The 12,255-nt window shown below is 42.6% G+C and overlaps 1 protein-coding gene across 1 annotated transcript; it reads right to left on the bottom strand.

The window, feature by feature from the left end:
* Nucleotides 1-449: 449 nt before the first annotated feature.
* On the bottom strand, nt 450-10,404 carry SBSPON (somatomedin B and thrombospondin type 1 domain containing). The gene is made up of 5 exons (XM_027694900.1): nt 10,116-10,404; nt 2,982-3,176; nt 2,306-2,396; nt 1,297-1,473; nt 450-633 (listed from the first exon to the last, which is right to left on the bottom strand). The coding sequence occupies exons 1-5, from the start codon at nt 10,390-10,392 to the stop codon at nt 516-518; spliced, it is 858 nt and encodes a 285-aa protein (XP_027550701.1). The 5' UTR covers nt 10,393-10,404; the 3' UTR covers nt 450-515.
* Nucleotides 10,405-12,255: the final 1,851 nt, after the last annotated feature.

Genomic DNA, 12,255 nt, shown 5'->3' with positions numbered 1-12,255 from the left:
GTCACCTATGAAGGTGGGTGAACATGAGAACTGCAAAGTAGAGGAAGAATACGTACGCACTTGTAGTATAAACAATTGTCTAGATGATGCTGGGAAGGAATCAAGGATCTAAACTGAAATCTTTCATTTTTATTTACTATTCGATGATGACAGGAACTATCATCAGACTTGAGAATGTTTGGCTGGCTCACTACTGAGTAGGAGCAGTGCCTGTAGACAGGGCTGTGGCCAGTAGAAAATGCAAACTTCAGGAAAAGCAACTACTATGATTAGAAACACTAGATCTTAATTACCAAAGAGAAACATGGAAATATGCTTCTAGTTCTAATAGAAAATCAGTCTTAGCATTTTGTATTAAGGCAGAGAGAGTTTCCCGAAATGCTTCTTCTAAAGTTCTGACTCCTTTAAAATTTGTTTAGGCTCCAGAAAATGCAGCATAAAGATGTAGATTTCTTGGCATTGATGTTAATATTCTCAATCTTTTGTGGTTGCTGTTTTAAAGGTCTTTTAAACTTTTATGTAAAAATAAAGCTATGCACCAGGGGACATGAACAGTGTTCCAGTTGCCGAATCTTCTTCCAGGTTCCTTGGCACTGAGAGTTGCCAATTGCTTCCCAGTGTAAGATTTTGCCTCTGAAATGTGACAATAAATGAGGAATTAGAAGACTGAAAATTGTGTATTTCATGTTATTGGGTTATGTAGTATAACATGTCAGAAGATTAGATTTGCTTAATCACATAGGACTCATCTAGCTCTTGAAATGGTTTATGGAGCAGGCACTATATTCTGAAGTATATATACAGGATGGTGGATTAAGTATCTGGTTGTACAGGTATTGAGTTGTATGCATATTAAAGAAAGTATCGATCAAGTAAAAATCTGTTAGGAATAATAAATGTCTACTTTCACATTTAGTTTTCTATAAACCAGGTATATAGGTTTGAGGGGCGTACTGACCCACCACTATTAAACCTGCAATCAGATTTGGATTATGGCAGGAAATACCATTTTTATGTAAAAGTGCCTGTAACTGTAAAAAGTCCTCTTGCACTACAGAAGTTGCATTATTCCTTCACAATTGTAAATAAAGCTTGCAAAGCATTGAACTCTTATGTTGAAATTACTTCCCAATTCTGTGAGAACAGAAAGAGTAAACCTTCTGAGCTCTACAAGTGATATGAGCTGTTTCATTTTTAGGTATAATAAATGCAACTTTTAATGAGACCTTGAGAAGTTTTAACTTCTGTACTGGGTTTTGCTCCAGAAGAGAGAGGAGAAAAAAAGGCTTTCTTTACCCGTCTACATTATGGCCATCCCCAGCACAGCGATGCGTGTTGGTGTTCATAGCTGGAGGCTGGCAGGCGACGCACACAGTGTGTCCTTCACGTAGGTACTGCATCCAGCGAGCGTATGGCCGGTTCTCCAAAGCACAGTGGTGTGAAAGTGACTCTGTTCTAAACTCCACACAGTATCTGCTCAGCAGAAAAAGTACTAAATTAGTTATGATAAAGCACAAGCTTTATCTTTACTTTGAATGTACTTACTTGCCAAACAGGTGGTATTTGTAAAATGCAAGTTAGACATCATCATTGCTAACAAGTCTCTTTCTGACCTGACCTAATCAAAGGATTCTTAAAAACTTTCTGCAAACTATTTCTCATTCTATGCTCCAGTCCATTGCTTTATGTATAATCCCACTTTCTGGTTGTGTTCTGTATTCTTAAATTATGTTGAAAAGCAGAACTTGGTAATCCATATTTTTGCTTCTATTCTGCTGAAGGAGAAAATGGAAAAGAGACTAAGAATACCAATGGGATTTATTGTTCTGGGGAAAATAGCACAGGACAAAGCATTATGAGCTTACAGACCCAGTAATAGCCTAATTTAAACTTCATAGCCATCTCTACTGGTAGCCAAACAAATTTTTTTATTGATTGTGTCAATTAGTTTAAAAAAAAAGGTCTCTTGAGACCAATCACGTTCAACCCACTTTATGGGTTCAGTGGCCTAAGTCTAATTTCTTAGACTTACACTTAGGACACATTCAGCTTTGGTTTAGCATTATGTACTGTTGGCTTTCAAATGCAGCTGTCATCACATTTGCCATGATCCCAATGTCTAATTCAGGACAATTAGCAAGTAATTAAAAACAACGTCTAGAACATGCAAATAAACTGCGTGAAAGAAAACCAGTAGAAGCTATAGCTTATTGTTTAATTGTTGCAAATTTCATTACATTTTTCTCTGTAGCCAGCTACTTTCTACTGAGCAAGATGACCCACATGCATATGAAAAACAGATTACCCAGCTGCTTCTTTGTCTGAAGGCCAGAGAGAAGATACTGCTCGTCGTTTTCTTTCTTTACCGTATTCAGAGGTAGTTATGAAAGCAGGGACTGAGGAAGAAAACAGTTATAGTAAAGCAGCAAGACAACAGCTGAGCCATATTTCAATTACTGTAACAGCAGATGAATGAACCAGGAGCTTGTGGATGGTGATGTGATATTGGCTGACTTTATTGAAAAAGTGGTAAAATGTTGGCAACATCAGATGTCAACCCCATTCCCTACAGCTAAGCTCTCCTTATTCAGAAGAAAAATATCTAGAAATGGATGCCATCTAGTCTGAGGAAGTAGGATGTCCTGGAACTCTGCAAAGAGTACTCTTTCCTGTTTCATGCTGAATTTGTGTTCTAGCTTTGCACAGATATAATTTGATACTTACTGAGGGGCTTATGTCCAGAAACTGAAGGGAATGCATGCAACTTAGTTTAGTTGTTTACTTAATAGAAATTAAGAAATGCCAGAATGGGGAAAAAATAATAAAATAAAAAGCAATATGACAGTAGAAAGCAACATTTTCAATTGTATTTTTAACCACCTATCTACAGGTAGCTGCTTTTTTTTTTTTCCCTGTTCATTGACATCAGTAAAATTTATGGCAGCCTTGATGGATACAGTGTACAGATAAAGACAGAATACCATGTTCATTGCCGCAGTCCTCCCCCTGGTAAGTCAGGTATTCCAGGCAGCCAGCCTTCTCCTCCAGAGCAGGACAAGGTTCCCCGCCATTTTTAGGTTCCTGTTGTACGTAGCGCCTACGTATTCGCAGACCGGGATGACACTGTTCTGCACAGCCACTCCAATGACTCCACTCCCCCACAACACACGGAAGAGCTGCAAAGGAGTATTGAAACATTACTAGTAGTCAAGGTTTCTGTTTTATCCTAATTGCTTCAAAAGCTTGAAGTATTAAGACTGTGTTGGGGGTTTTTGTTCTGTTTGGAGGTTTGTGGGGTTTTTTTCCTTTTATTTTAAAAGTTTTAAATGCTCTTCCAGGAGTTTTGCATCCTCAGATTTAACATTCAAACCTACCTGCAGTGCTTGGCTCCATATTTGATCCCTTGTGTATAAACAAACAGCCCCTCATCAAAACCTTTCACTACAGCTATGAGGTTCTTCTGTACCCTCTTCTGAAGCATACAGCATTAGCCCCAAAGGAGACCAGCTTATGGATTATCTAGACCAGAGCAGTCTGACCTGCACTGGCAGTTCCTACACCACCAGATTTTGTTTAAAGGCTGGAACATTAGGTAGCAGAACTCAGGAAGCCTTTCAGCATTCTTGATTCCCCTCAGATTGATTTCTAACCCTTTTTTCCTCAACACTTAAGTAAGAACCCGTGCCACAGCTTTGTTGCCCTGTTATACACAGGGTGTCATACTCCATGGTTCTTGCTGCAAAGACAATTGTTGGTGAAAATTTTGGGGTTTTTTTCAGTCTCAGAACGATGCAGACCCTGCTCATTCCCAACTATAGAACAGTCCACTGAACATTTGAATTTTAGTTCTCATGGACAACAAACTTCCTCTGAACTTAACCAAAACATTACAGGGAAAGTGCCATTATTTTGAAAGTAAATTTTGGATTGTAAGAAGATGCATTTCCCTCTAGCAGAGTATCAATAGCACAGGTACCATATACTCACACCTTTGATCTCTCCTAACCCAACCTAATAGAGGTTCAAAGAACTTCTCTCTTTGCACATATTAGGTGTGCTAACTGAAGGTCTCAGATGAAGAAAGAATGAAAACTGCTTTGGTTTGTATTTTGTGGCATTTTTCTGGCAACTATTGAAACCTTTAGCCCAGTTGATGGCCTTTGAGATGTTTTTGATTAAATAACATCTAGGTTCTTTAGAAACAGATGAAATCATCATATTATGTAGAGAAAGAACCCTTATTTCATGTTTGTCACTTCTAACCTTTCTGTGAGAGCTGTACATGGTAGACTTAGCATCTCTCATTTTCAGCATTGTCTTTAAACTCAAAAATCAGATCTGTTATCCAGTAGCCATTTCCTTCCTTAGTTTATTCTCTGCAATGCATCTAATAGTGATGGCATGCTCTGTGTAGTTCTTATTTATATTAAGCATGATATACATGTTTCTGAGCTAGAGTTCTCCCTTCTCTTGCATTTCTCTTTTATATTCTGGCAAAATAGTTGCTCTGTGTCAGCCTTGCTAATGAATAATATGCCAGATATCTTTTTCAGGTGGATACATACAATCTACTCTGGAAGAAAAGTTTTGCAGCCTGAATTCCAGAGAATACAGAAACAGATGAAGGATAGATTATTCCTGAGTAAGAAGCTACACAACACATGATTCTTCACTTTATTTGTCCATTAACATAGTATGCAAAACACACAGAGGTTTCACATGTTTCCATGAAAGTGAACTTTCCTTAGCCTCATCTTCAGGAACACCAAGTCCCAGGTTTTGAAAACTATTTGGCCTAATAATTTCCCCTTTAGCAGTCAAAATGAATACTACAGCTCTTCAAAACAGTACTGCACACTGAGCCCTGAGGGGCTGAATGAGGATGATCTCTGGGTGCTCACTGATGAAACAAACATAACCCTTCCAACAAGGAAGTTCAAGTATACACAGCCTTAGCAGGCACTGCAGTGAAAGAGGAAATAAGAAAAATGTCACGCACATGGGCATCCATCAAGAGAAAGAATTCTCTGAGAACAAGAAATCATTCCCCTGCCTGAGTTGTCCTCAACCTGTGGCCTACAAGGACATTTAATCTCACCGGTGGTCCATTTCTAGTAGCCTCTTTTCCTGAAGGCCACCTGGTAGGTGCTTCAGGTTGGACAATGGTACAAAATACACATTATCATCAGTGGCTGGGCTATCTTAAATTGGTTCTGAATTGTTTGGGTCATACTTCTCATTATCTAGTTAAATAAAACTTTTTCCTTTCCCATGTATGCTGTTTCTCATTAGCTTGTAATGGAACATATCCCATGCTTTTGATTTTTTTTCCATATTTCCTATTACATTTTAAATCCCCAAGAAGCTTAACAGCTTAAGCACTAGTTACATACTTATATCAGTGTTGCAGAAAAGTGATGGGACCAAACTAGTCTTTCAGGATAATATTTTATGCCCTTTGGGATTCTGCCAGTATAAGACATCAGAAAGAAAGAGTAGAATGTGATAACCTCCTTGAGGTTTGTGATTTTTCTCATAAAACATTGAAATTGCCGTGTTTGCTCTGTCACTACATCTCTGATTTCTTGGAGAACTACCAATATCGTAAAGCAGATAAAACCTCTCAAAGAGGCTACTTGGCAAATGTCCTTGTCACACTACTATAATTCCCCTCCTCTGTTCTCACTTTGCACTGTTCTAACCAAACTTGTCCACTTTTAGTGCCCTGACAGCACCAGGTGTATGAGTGGCTGAGGATGCTGCATCCCATGCCCCAAGGAACTCTCCTGAAACAGAATCACTGAGCTGCTCTGGATATTGGGCCACCAGTTGTCCATTGTGCTCAACAACTAGCATTCTCTGGTGTTTTCTTCTATGTACAGATAAACCCCTTCCCAGATAGCCCCTGGGTGTGATTTGTAGAACAGCACTGGGAAATAACAGAAAACAGCTCCCTTTGCCACATGCAGATACCTGACACTGCACCACCAGGCACTGCCCTCAGACACATCTGGGTACCCCAAGGTATATGACACAGCCTCTGTGGCTGTGAAGATACCATGATGACATGTTGCAGCATAACCCTCAGACATTTGTTTCAAGCACTGGGAACTAGAAAAGGAAACCAGTGATAGCAGAAATGTCTTAGACCCCACAATGGCATAGCCAAAACAAGTGCTAAATGTAGTATGGACCTGACAGTCTTTGCCACCTGACTGCAGGGTCAGAAAACAGTCCTTGAGCCCACTTTATTTAGTAGTACTTCAGTGGATAGACTTCAATGTCTGATCACACATCTACAATCATTACCAGAGTACCCAAAGGACAATAAGTGTCTATCTAGCCTGTTTCCTTATCTGTTGACCCTCTTCCAAGCTGGCCTGCATACGTAAGAATTTCCACATAACTTTAATCCCATATTAGCACCTTGATATGCAGATAGCATCAGGTCTAACATCACATTTTCCATGCAGGAAACTCCCAAAGGGACTAGTAACTGCATAACAAATAAAGCAATGACTTCATGTCTTACTGGAATTAAACCAAGCTGACAGTTAAATACTAGTCATCTGTGGCAATACATGGCAATTTTATGGTCATCAAGATTTAGAACAAGAAGGATGAATTGCCTCAGTCATGTGGAAAAATATGAATATTGGGTTGCTAGAATGGAATTTAGTCAGTGGGATAATAATGTCGTTCTTGCTGTCAGTACCCAGCAACTATTAAGGGACAGTACATCAATTTTGTGTCTCATTGGAAAGATGTCAAATTCCTCAGCCTGACAGAGAATGGGTCCCAGAGATGATATACAAGGAACGGTGTCACCTTTTGAAATACAAAAAGAAGTATCAGGGACCCATAGCTACATCTTTATGGTCTCTATGTTGCTATTGGTTCAGCTTAGTTAACACAGCAATGGTAGATGATGATTTTTTGAAAAACGAGGGAGTTGCAAGTCAAAGGAGCCTGAATTATAGGATTTGTGCTCAGATACCTACTAAAATGTGTAATTTCAAAAATACACAGAAAAATTACATTGCTATCTTATGAATCATAGATTGAGTAGTCAGAACTTTTTTCTTGTCTTCCATTTACAGCACTGTGAATCATAGATCTTTTTTTCTGAGTCAAATTCCATTTAATTTTTTCACGTGTCTGGAAAAAAAAGGAGGATTACTATATGTTCATTGCACAACATACATTGCAATTCATAAAGATCTATGGATTTTCTCAGAGTAACCACTCCAGTTCAAGTGACAAGCTCATTCATTTCTCAGCTTTCTTCTTGTACAGTAGTTCCTATTTAAAATGCTATCTAGGTACAAAAACATTCTTTCATCATTGTTAGAACTATAAAGAAATTTATTTAAAAACTCTTGGACTTAGGTTCAGAAGTCCCTGGACTTCTGCTTAGCTATCTACTTATAAAGTACCAGATCTACTGCAATTTTTAGGCATGACAGAATTTAAGTGTGCCGTTGGCAGCTTTAGGAAGCCCCTCCCTTCAGTGTTTTCTATTATTTTGGAGCATTGTTTTTTTATTATTCTTAACACATTTCTTGGTTACCTATCCTTGAGGCACTTTACACTTTCCCTAAATACTTCATCCTGTTAAATATTTGCGAAAGAATGAAATGTCATTTCAGGAGGTGCTGAAATCAAGAGTCGTGAACAGGTTGACAAACAAGCTGTAATACAAGAACCATTGATCACCTTTCTTCACATTTATGTGTTCAAGTTTTGAACTTTACATTCAAAACAGTGAACTATGCCAATAAACACTCTTGATGTCATTAAACACATAGACAGAATTTAGAAAGACTCAATAGGGAGACCTTGATATCCAACAGGAACAAAAACAACTTTAAAATTTCCAGCCATACTTGTGTAAGTTGATACCAACTCCCACTGGAACTATTTGGAATTTCTGTTTATACAAAATACAACTTAATGACTGCTTGCCATGGAAATTATATATGATCATTTACCTTTAAAAGAATGACTTGTGAATTTTGTGGAACTTGGAAGATTTGTAGTTTTTAGATGTATGAGTTCGAGGATCACTTTCCCAGGCTGCCAAAATCCTACCCTCCCATGCTACACCCACCCATGTCAAATGTGCTGTTAGCTCTGCTTGTGTTAGCATTGGAGCTCACACAACTGGGCAGCGAGGCAGTGCAGGGAGTCGAACCAGTCAGAAATGGATAATAGAGAAAACAGAAATAATTGCCTGTGGGTTTGGCTCCCTGAACTGGGCCACCAGAGACTGTCAAATTCTGGCTCTGGTGCAGGAGAGGCAGAGAGACAGAGACTTCACGGAAACTCCATCTTCCTGCCTGGATGTGGGGCACCCACACAGGGTACAAGAGAGAGGCAGCACAAATACATAATGCCTTTTGAGGAAACCATGACTGAGCATGAGACAAAAAATACCATCTCGATAACAGTGGGGCATCATCAGATGCCAGAAATCATGGTAAGGAAAGTGTTTAGAACTTTTCAAGCACAAGTTTGAGCTTCTTTTTGAAGAGCACAGAAATTTTTATTGAATTAGAGCTGGACATGTTTATCAGCTCTCTCCTTTTATACTTGAATATTAAAAATCATATTATTTACTGAAAATATGTGATATGCTCTGACTGTATGACAAGCAAGCATTTTGTCAGTTCTCCCCCTATTGATTTTCCTGAATGATAGAACACTGTATTTTAAAAATGCTAATTTTAAAAATGCTACCTTCTGTTATACCCTGTGGTGCATTTTTTTCCTTATGTTATTCTGGTGAGATTATTTAGTGGTGAGAGAACTGACTGTATTTCTTCTGGAGACCTGAGGTCAGAGTTCTGCTCTGCTGAATTCTTCTGTGAAGCTTTATATCCCTTAGGACGTGTCTACAGCATCTGACAATCGTACTCCCCCTTCCCAGTACAGGCAGACATAAGCCAACTTGGGTCCCAACGATATGTGGCTGTGTCAGCATGGCACTGAGCCTGCTAAATACACCCTAATTAGCAGAACTGTGCAGCAAAGGCTCATGACTTTTTGGCTGTAGGCTGGCATATGTCCAGCCAGCTGGGAGGAGACATTAGGCTGAGTACTAGTGCTGCACCTGCAAAGCAAGGGCTGTGTCCTACATCAAAGACAGAGGGAGGGAGGACAAATTGTGAAGACCCCAAAGAGTAGAAATACCACAGAAAGAGGCAGTGTGAATATCTACAAGGTTGCTACTCAGTTTGGTAGAACTGGATTGCTTTCCCTGCTTTGCCACTGCTGCCTTGGGGGCCAGGCCTTCCTCCAAGGGCTAGCAGAGGACTCTTTTACAGAATGACAGAATATTCTGATTTGGAAGGGACCCACGAGGATCATCGAGTCCAGCTCTTATGGCCCTTATGGAAACCAAATCCATGACCCTGCCATTATTAGCACCACATTCTAAACAAATGAGCTTGCACTCATTCTCCTATGCTTATTTTAAAGCCCTTGCCTTCACAGTAAATCCTTGCTGATTCATATCCCTAGAAATGGGGCCAAAACCTCACAGTGGGGGTTTCCCCAATCATTTCATTGCTATTTGTTTGGCAGGACGTGAGGAATCAGCTGAAAGACACAGACGGGTGCTAAAGGAATCTCCCTGCTGTCTCCGTAATTGGACACACCCCCTGCAATCAATGTGTCTTCGGGACTAGCACGAGGGAAAAGTAAGTAACATAAAATTTTAGAGGTAAAATAACTTCAGACTGTCACTGTACTACAGCTGATCTGGAAACCTTGCAGATCTCTAGTGAGAGAAAATTCTCTGCCCCCCTTCCTGCGCCTGCCGCTATTCTGGCGCTGCCCCAACCTGGTCCCTCTTCATGCCCTGGCCCCGGGGCTGGGGACGCCAGGGAGGGAGGAATCTGGCCCCCCGCAGCACTCAGCCCATGACCGCATGCCCCAGCTCCAAACCCCAGCGACACCTCCATCCCGCGAAGCCCCGGCAGGTAGAGATATCCCTGTACCTGGAGAAAGGGCCGGGGGTGCGGGGTCCCACCCGGGCCGCGCCCGACCCGCGCCCCTCTTGCCGGGGCCGCGGCCCCGCCGGCCCGCCCAGGGCCGAGGGCGGACGCACCTACCTGGACACGCTTGGCTGTGGTCGTGACAGCAGTCCCCGGCTCGCCGGCAGCCTCCGTCGCAGTAGCAGGTCCCGTAGCCCCCTCCCTCCCTCCATCCCTCGCCGACGCAGGAGGCATCCCGGCCCTGGCAGCACTTTCCCGAACAGCTGCCCCCGGCCCCGCTCCCGGCCCACAGCAGCCCCAGCCACAACGCTCCTGACAGCGCCGAGCCGCCCATCACCGTGCTGCCCATCACCGTACAGCCCATCACCGTACAGCCCATCACCGTACAGCCCATCACCGAGCCGCCCCGACGTGAGGATCCCGCACCGCTGCGCTGCGGCCGCCACGGGCCCCCGGCGGAGCGGGGCGGGCTCGGCGGGCAGGCGGCGGGGCCGGGCGGGGGCGGCCGGCGCGGTCCTGCCCGGCCCTCCCTGTCCTGCCCGGCCGAGCAGCCAGGCCAGCTCACCGCCCCGAGGGGCACCGGGCAGCGGCAAAGCTTCGGGGTGCGGGGAGAGAGGGAGCCGGAGCAGGTACGGTGTCCTGCCAGGTGGTGTTTGTCTCCCGCGGGGTCCCCATGGTAGAACCCACCTAGCGATGTCCCACACAGTGATGTTCTTTTTGTACCGGGATGTACTGGAACTTACACAGCCATGTCCCACACAATAGTGTCCTGCTTTGCAGGGACTCACACTATGACCCTCTAGTGATGTCCTGTGCAGGGATGTCTCGCACAGCAGGACCCATACTGCCATGTCCCACACAGTGATGACCTGCAATGTACTCCATGGCAGTCTTCCAAGTGGTGATACAGCAACATGCCACAGAGAAATGTCCCAGGGGTTGGTGGCTCTCACCAAGGTCCTACGCAGCAGTGTCCCACACTCCAATGACCCCCACAACAATGTTTCACACAGTGATGTCCCTCCCACAGAGAGAGATGTCCTGCACAGCAGGGTCACACGCATTGCTGAGCCACAGAGAAATGTCCTCCACAGTGGTGTCACACAGCCATGTCCTGCATAGGATCACTCTGCAGAGCAACGTTCCATCTGGCACTGTCCTACACAACTGTGAACGTTTGGCCATACCCTGTACAGTGGTGATGCACATCACAGTGACCCACACAACTGTCCCAGAGCGTCCCTATCCATCTACACACAGCCCAGTGGGTGGGAACGGCCTGGGACCACGAGACAAGATTTATTGGTACAGGCACTTTCTCATATCAGGCACATCCCACACAGCCAAGAGCATTTGCTGTGTTATGTTTTTCATTTTCTTTCTTTTTTTTCTTTTTTTCTTTTTATTTTAAACTGTTTCCAGAACAAACAAAAGAAGTTGTACTTGCAGGTGCACAAGGAAAGCGAAGTGGATTCCCAAGTAACTTCCTAAAATACAAAGATTTGGATTCTGGTTTTCAGTTCACTTCAGTGCTAAGAGGTTTTCAGGATTAATGGAACCTCACAATTTTAGCCAAAAGTCAAATCTCAAAAGAAAGTAGTGAGGTGACTGCAAAAATATGCTAGCTTTGCACACTTCAATTTGCAGATAGCTACTAAAGAAAGAGACATCTGGTCTCACAAAGCTGCCTACAGATGGGAGGTAACAGTCTATTACATTATCTGCTACATGTGGGTACTTGAATCCCCCCGAGACAGCTTGGGCCAGGCAGAGTTTAATTTCTTGTAGCCATCAAACATTGCTATTAAAATGTTGTCTAAATCCCTGAGGATTGGGTCTACACTGTTATCCAGTGTGCCGTTAATGAACTCACTGGCATATTGCCAGCCTAAAACTTGAACCCGTGAATAGCAAATGTTGGGGGAGTTCCTGCAGTGGGTGAGAGGAGAACAACACTTACAGCCTGCCTTGGTAAAGGCAGTGTGAGAGAAGGGATGCCTCCATGTTTTCCTTTCCTTTATTGTATTCCTGTGCTTCACCTGAAAGGCAAAATATTAGCAAATAGTAGTAGAAACTACCTTTGTAAGTAGATAAATCGTGTGGAGACGACTTATACTAAAAGGATAAGTTAGTAAAACTTGGACAAATTCAGAACAGATTAAAGAGGGGCTTTGTCTTAGTGGATATGTTTACAGAAAAAACAAGAAAATATGTCTGCAATGGTCCAGTAAAAAAAACAACCAAACAGAATACAAAT

Source organism: Neopelma chrysocephalum, unplaced genomic scaffold (assembly GCF_003984885.1).
Source record: "Neopelma chrysocephalum unplaced genomic scaffold, ASM398488v2 Primary Assembly neopelma1_22, whole genome shotgun sequence".
NCBI lineage: Eukaryota > Metazoa > Chordata > Aves > Passeriformes > Pipridae > Neopelma > Neopelma chrysocephalum.
This window is presented reverse-complemented; position numbering and strand designations above follow the sequence as displayed.

Coding starts and splice junctions, on each gene's coding strand:
- SBSPON (XM_027694900.1), bottom strand. CDS start 10,392: ATGGGCTGTACGGTGATGGGCTGTACGGTGATGGGCTGTACGGTGATG. Junction 2,397..2,981: donor GGACTGCGGCAATGAACATG/GTATTCTGTCTT, acceptor TTTCTTCCTCAG/TCCCTGCTTTCATAACTACC. Junction 1,474..2,305: donor TCAGACAAAGAAGCAGCTGG/GTAATCTGTTTT, acceptor TCTGCTGAGCAG/ATACTGTGTGGAGTTTAGAA.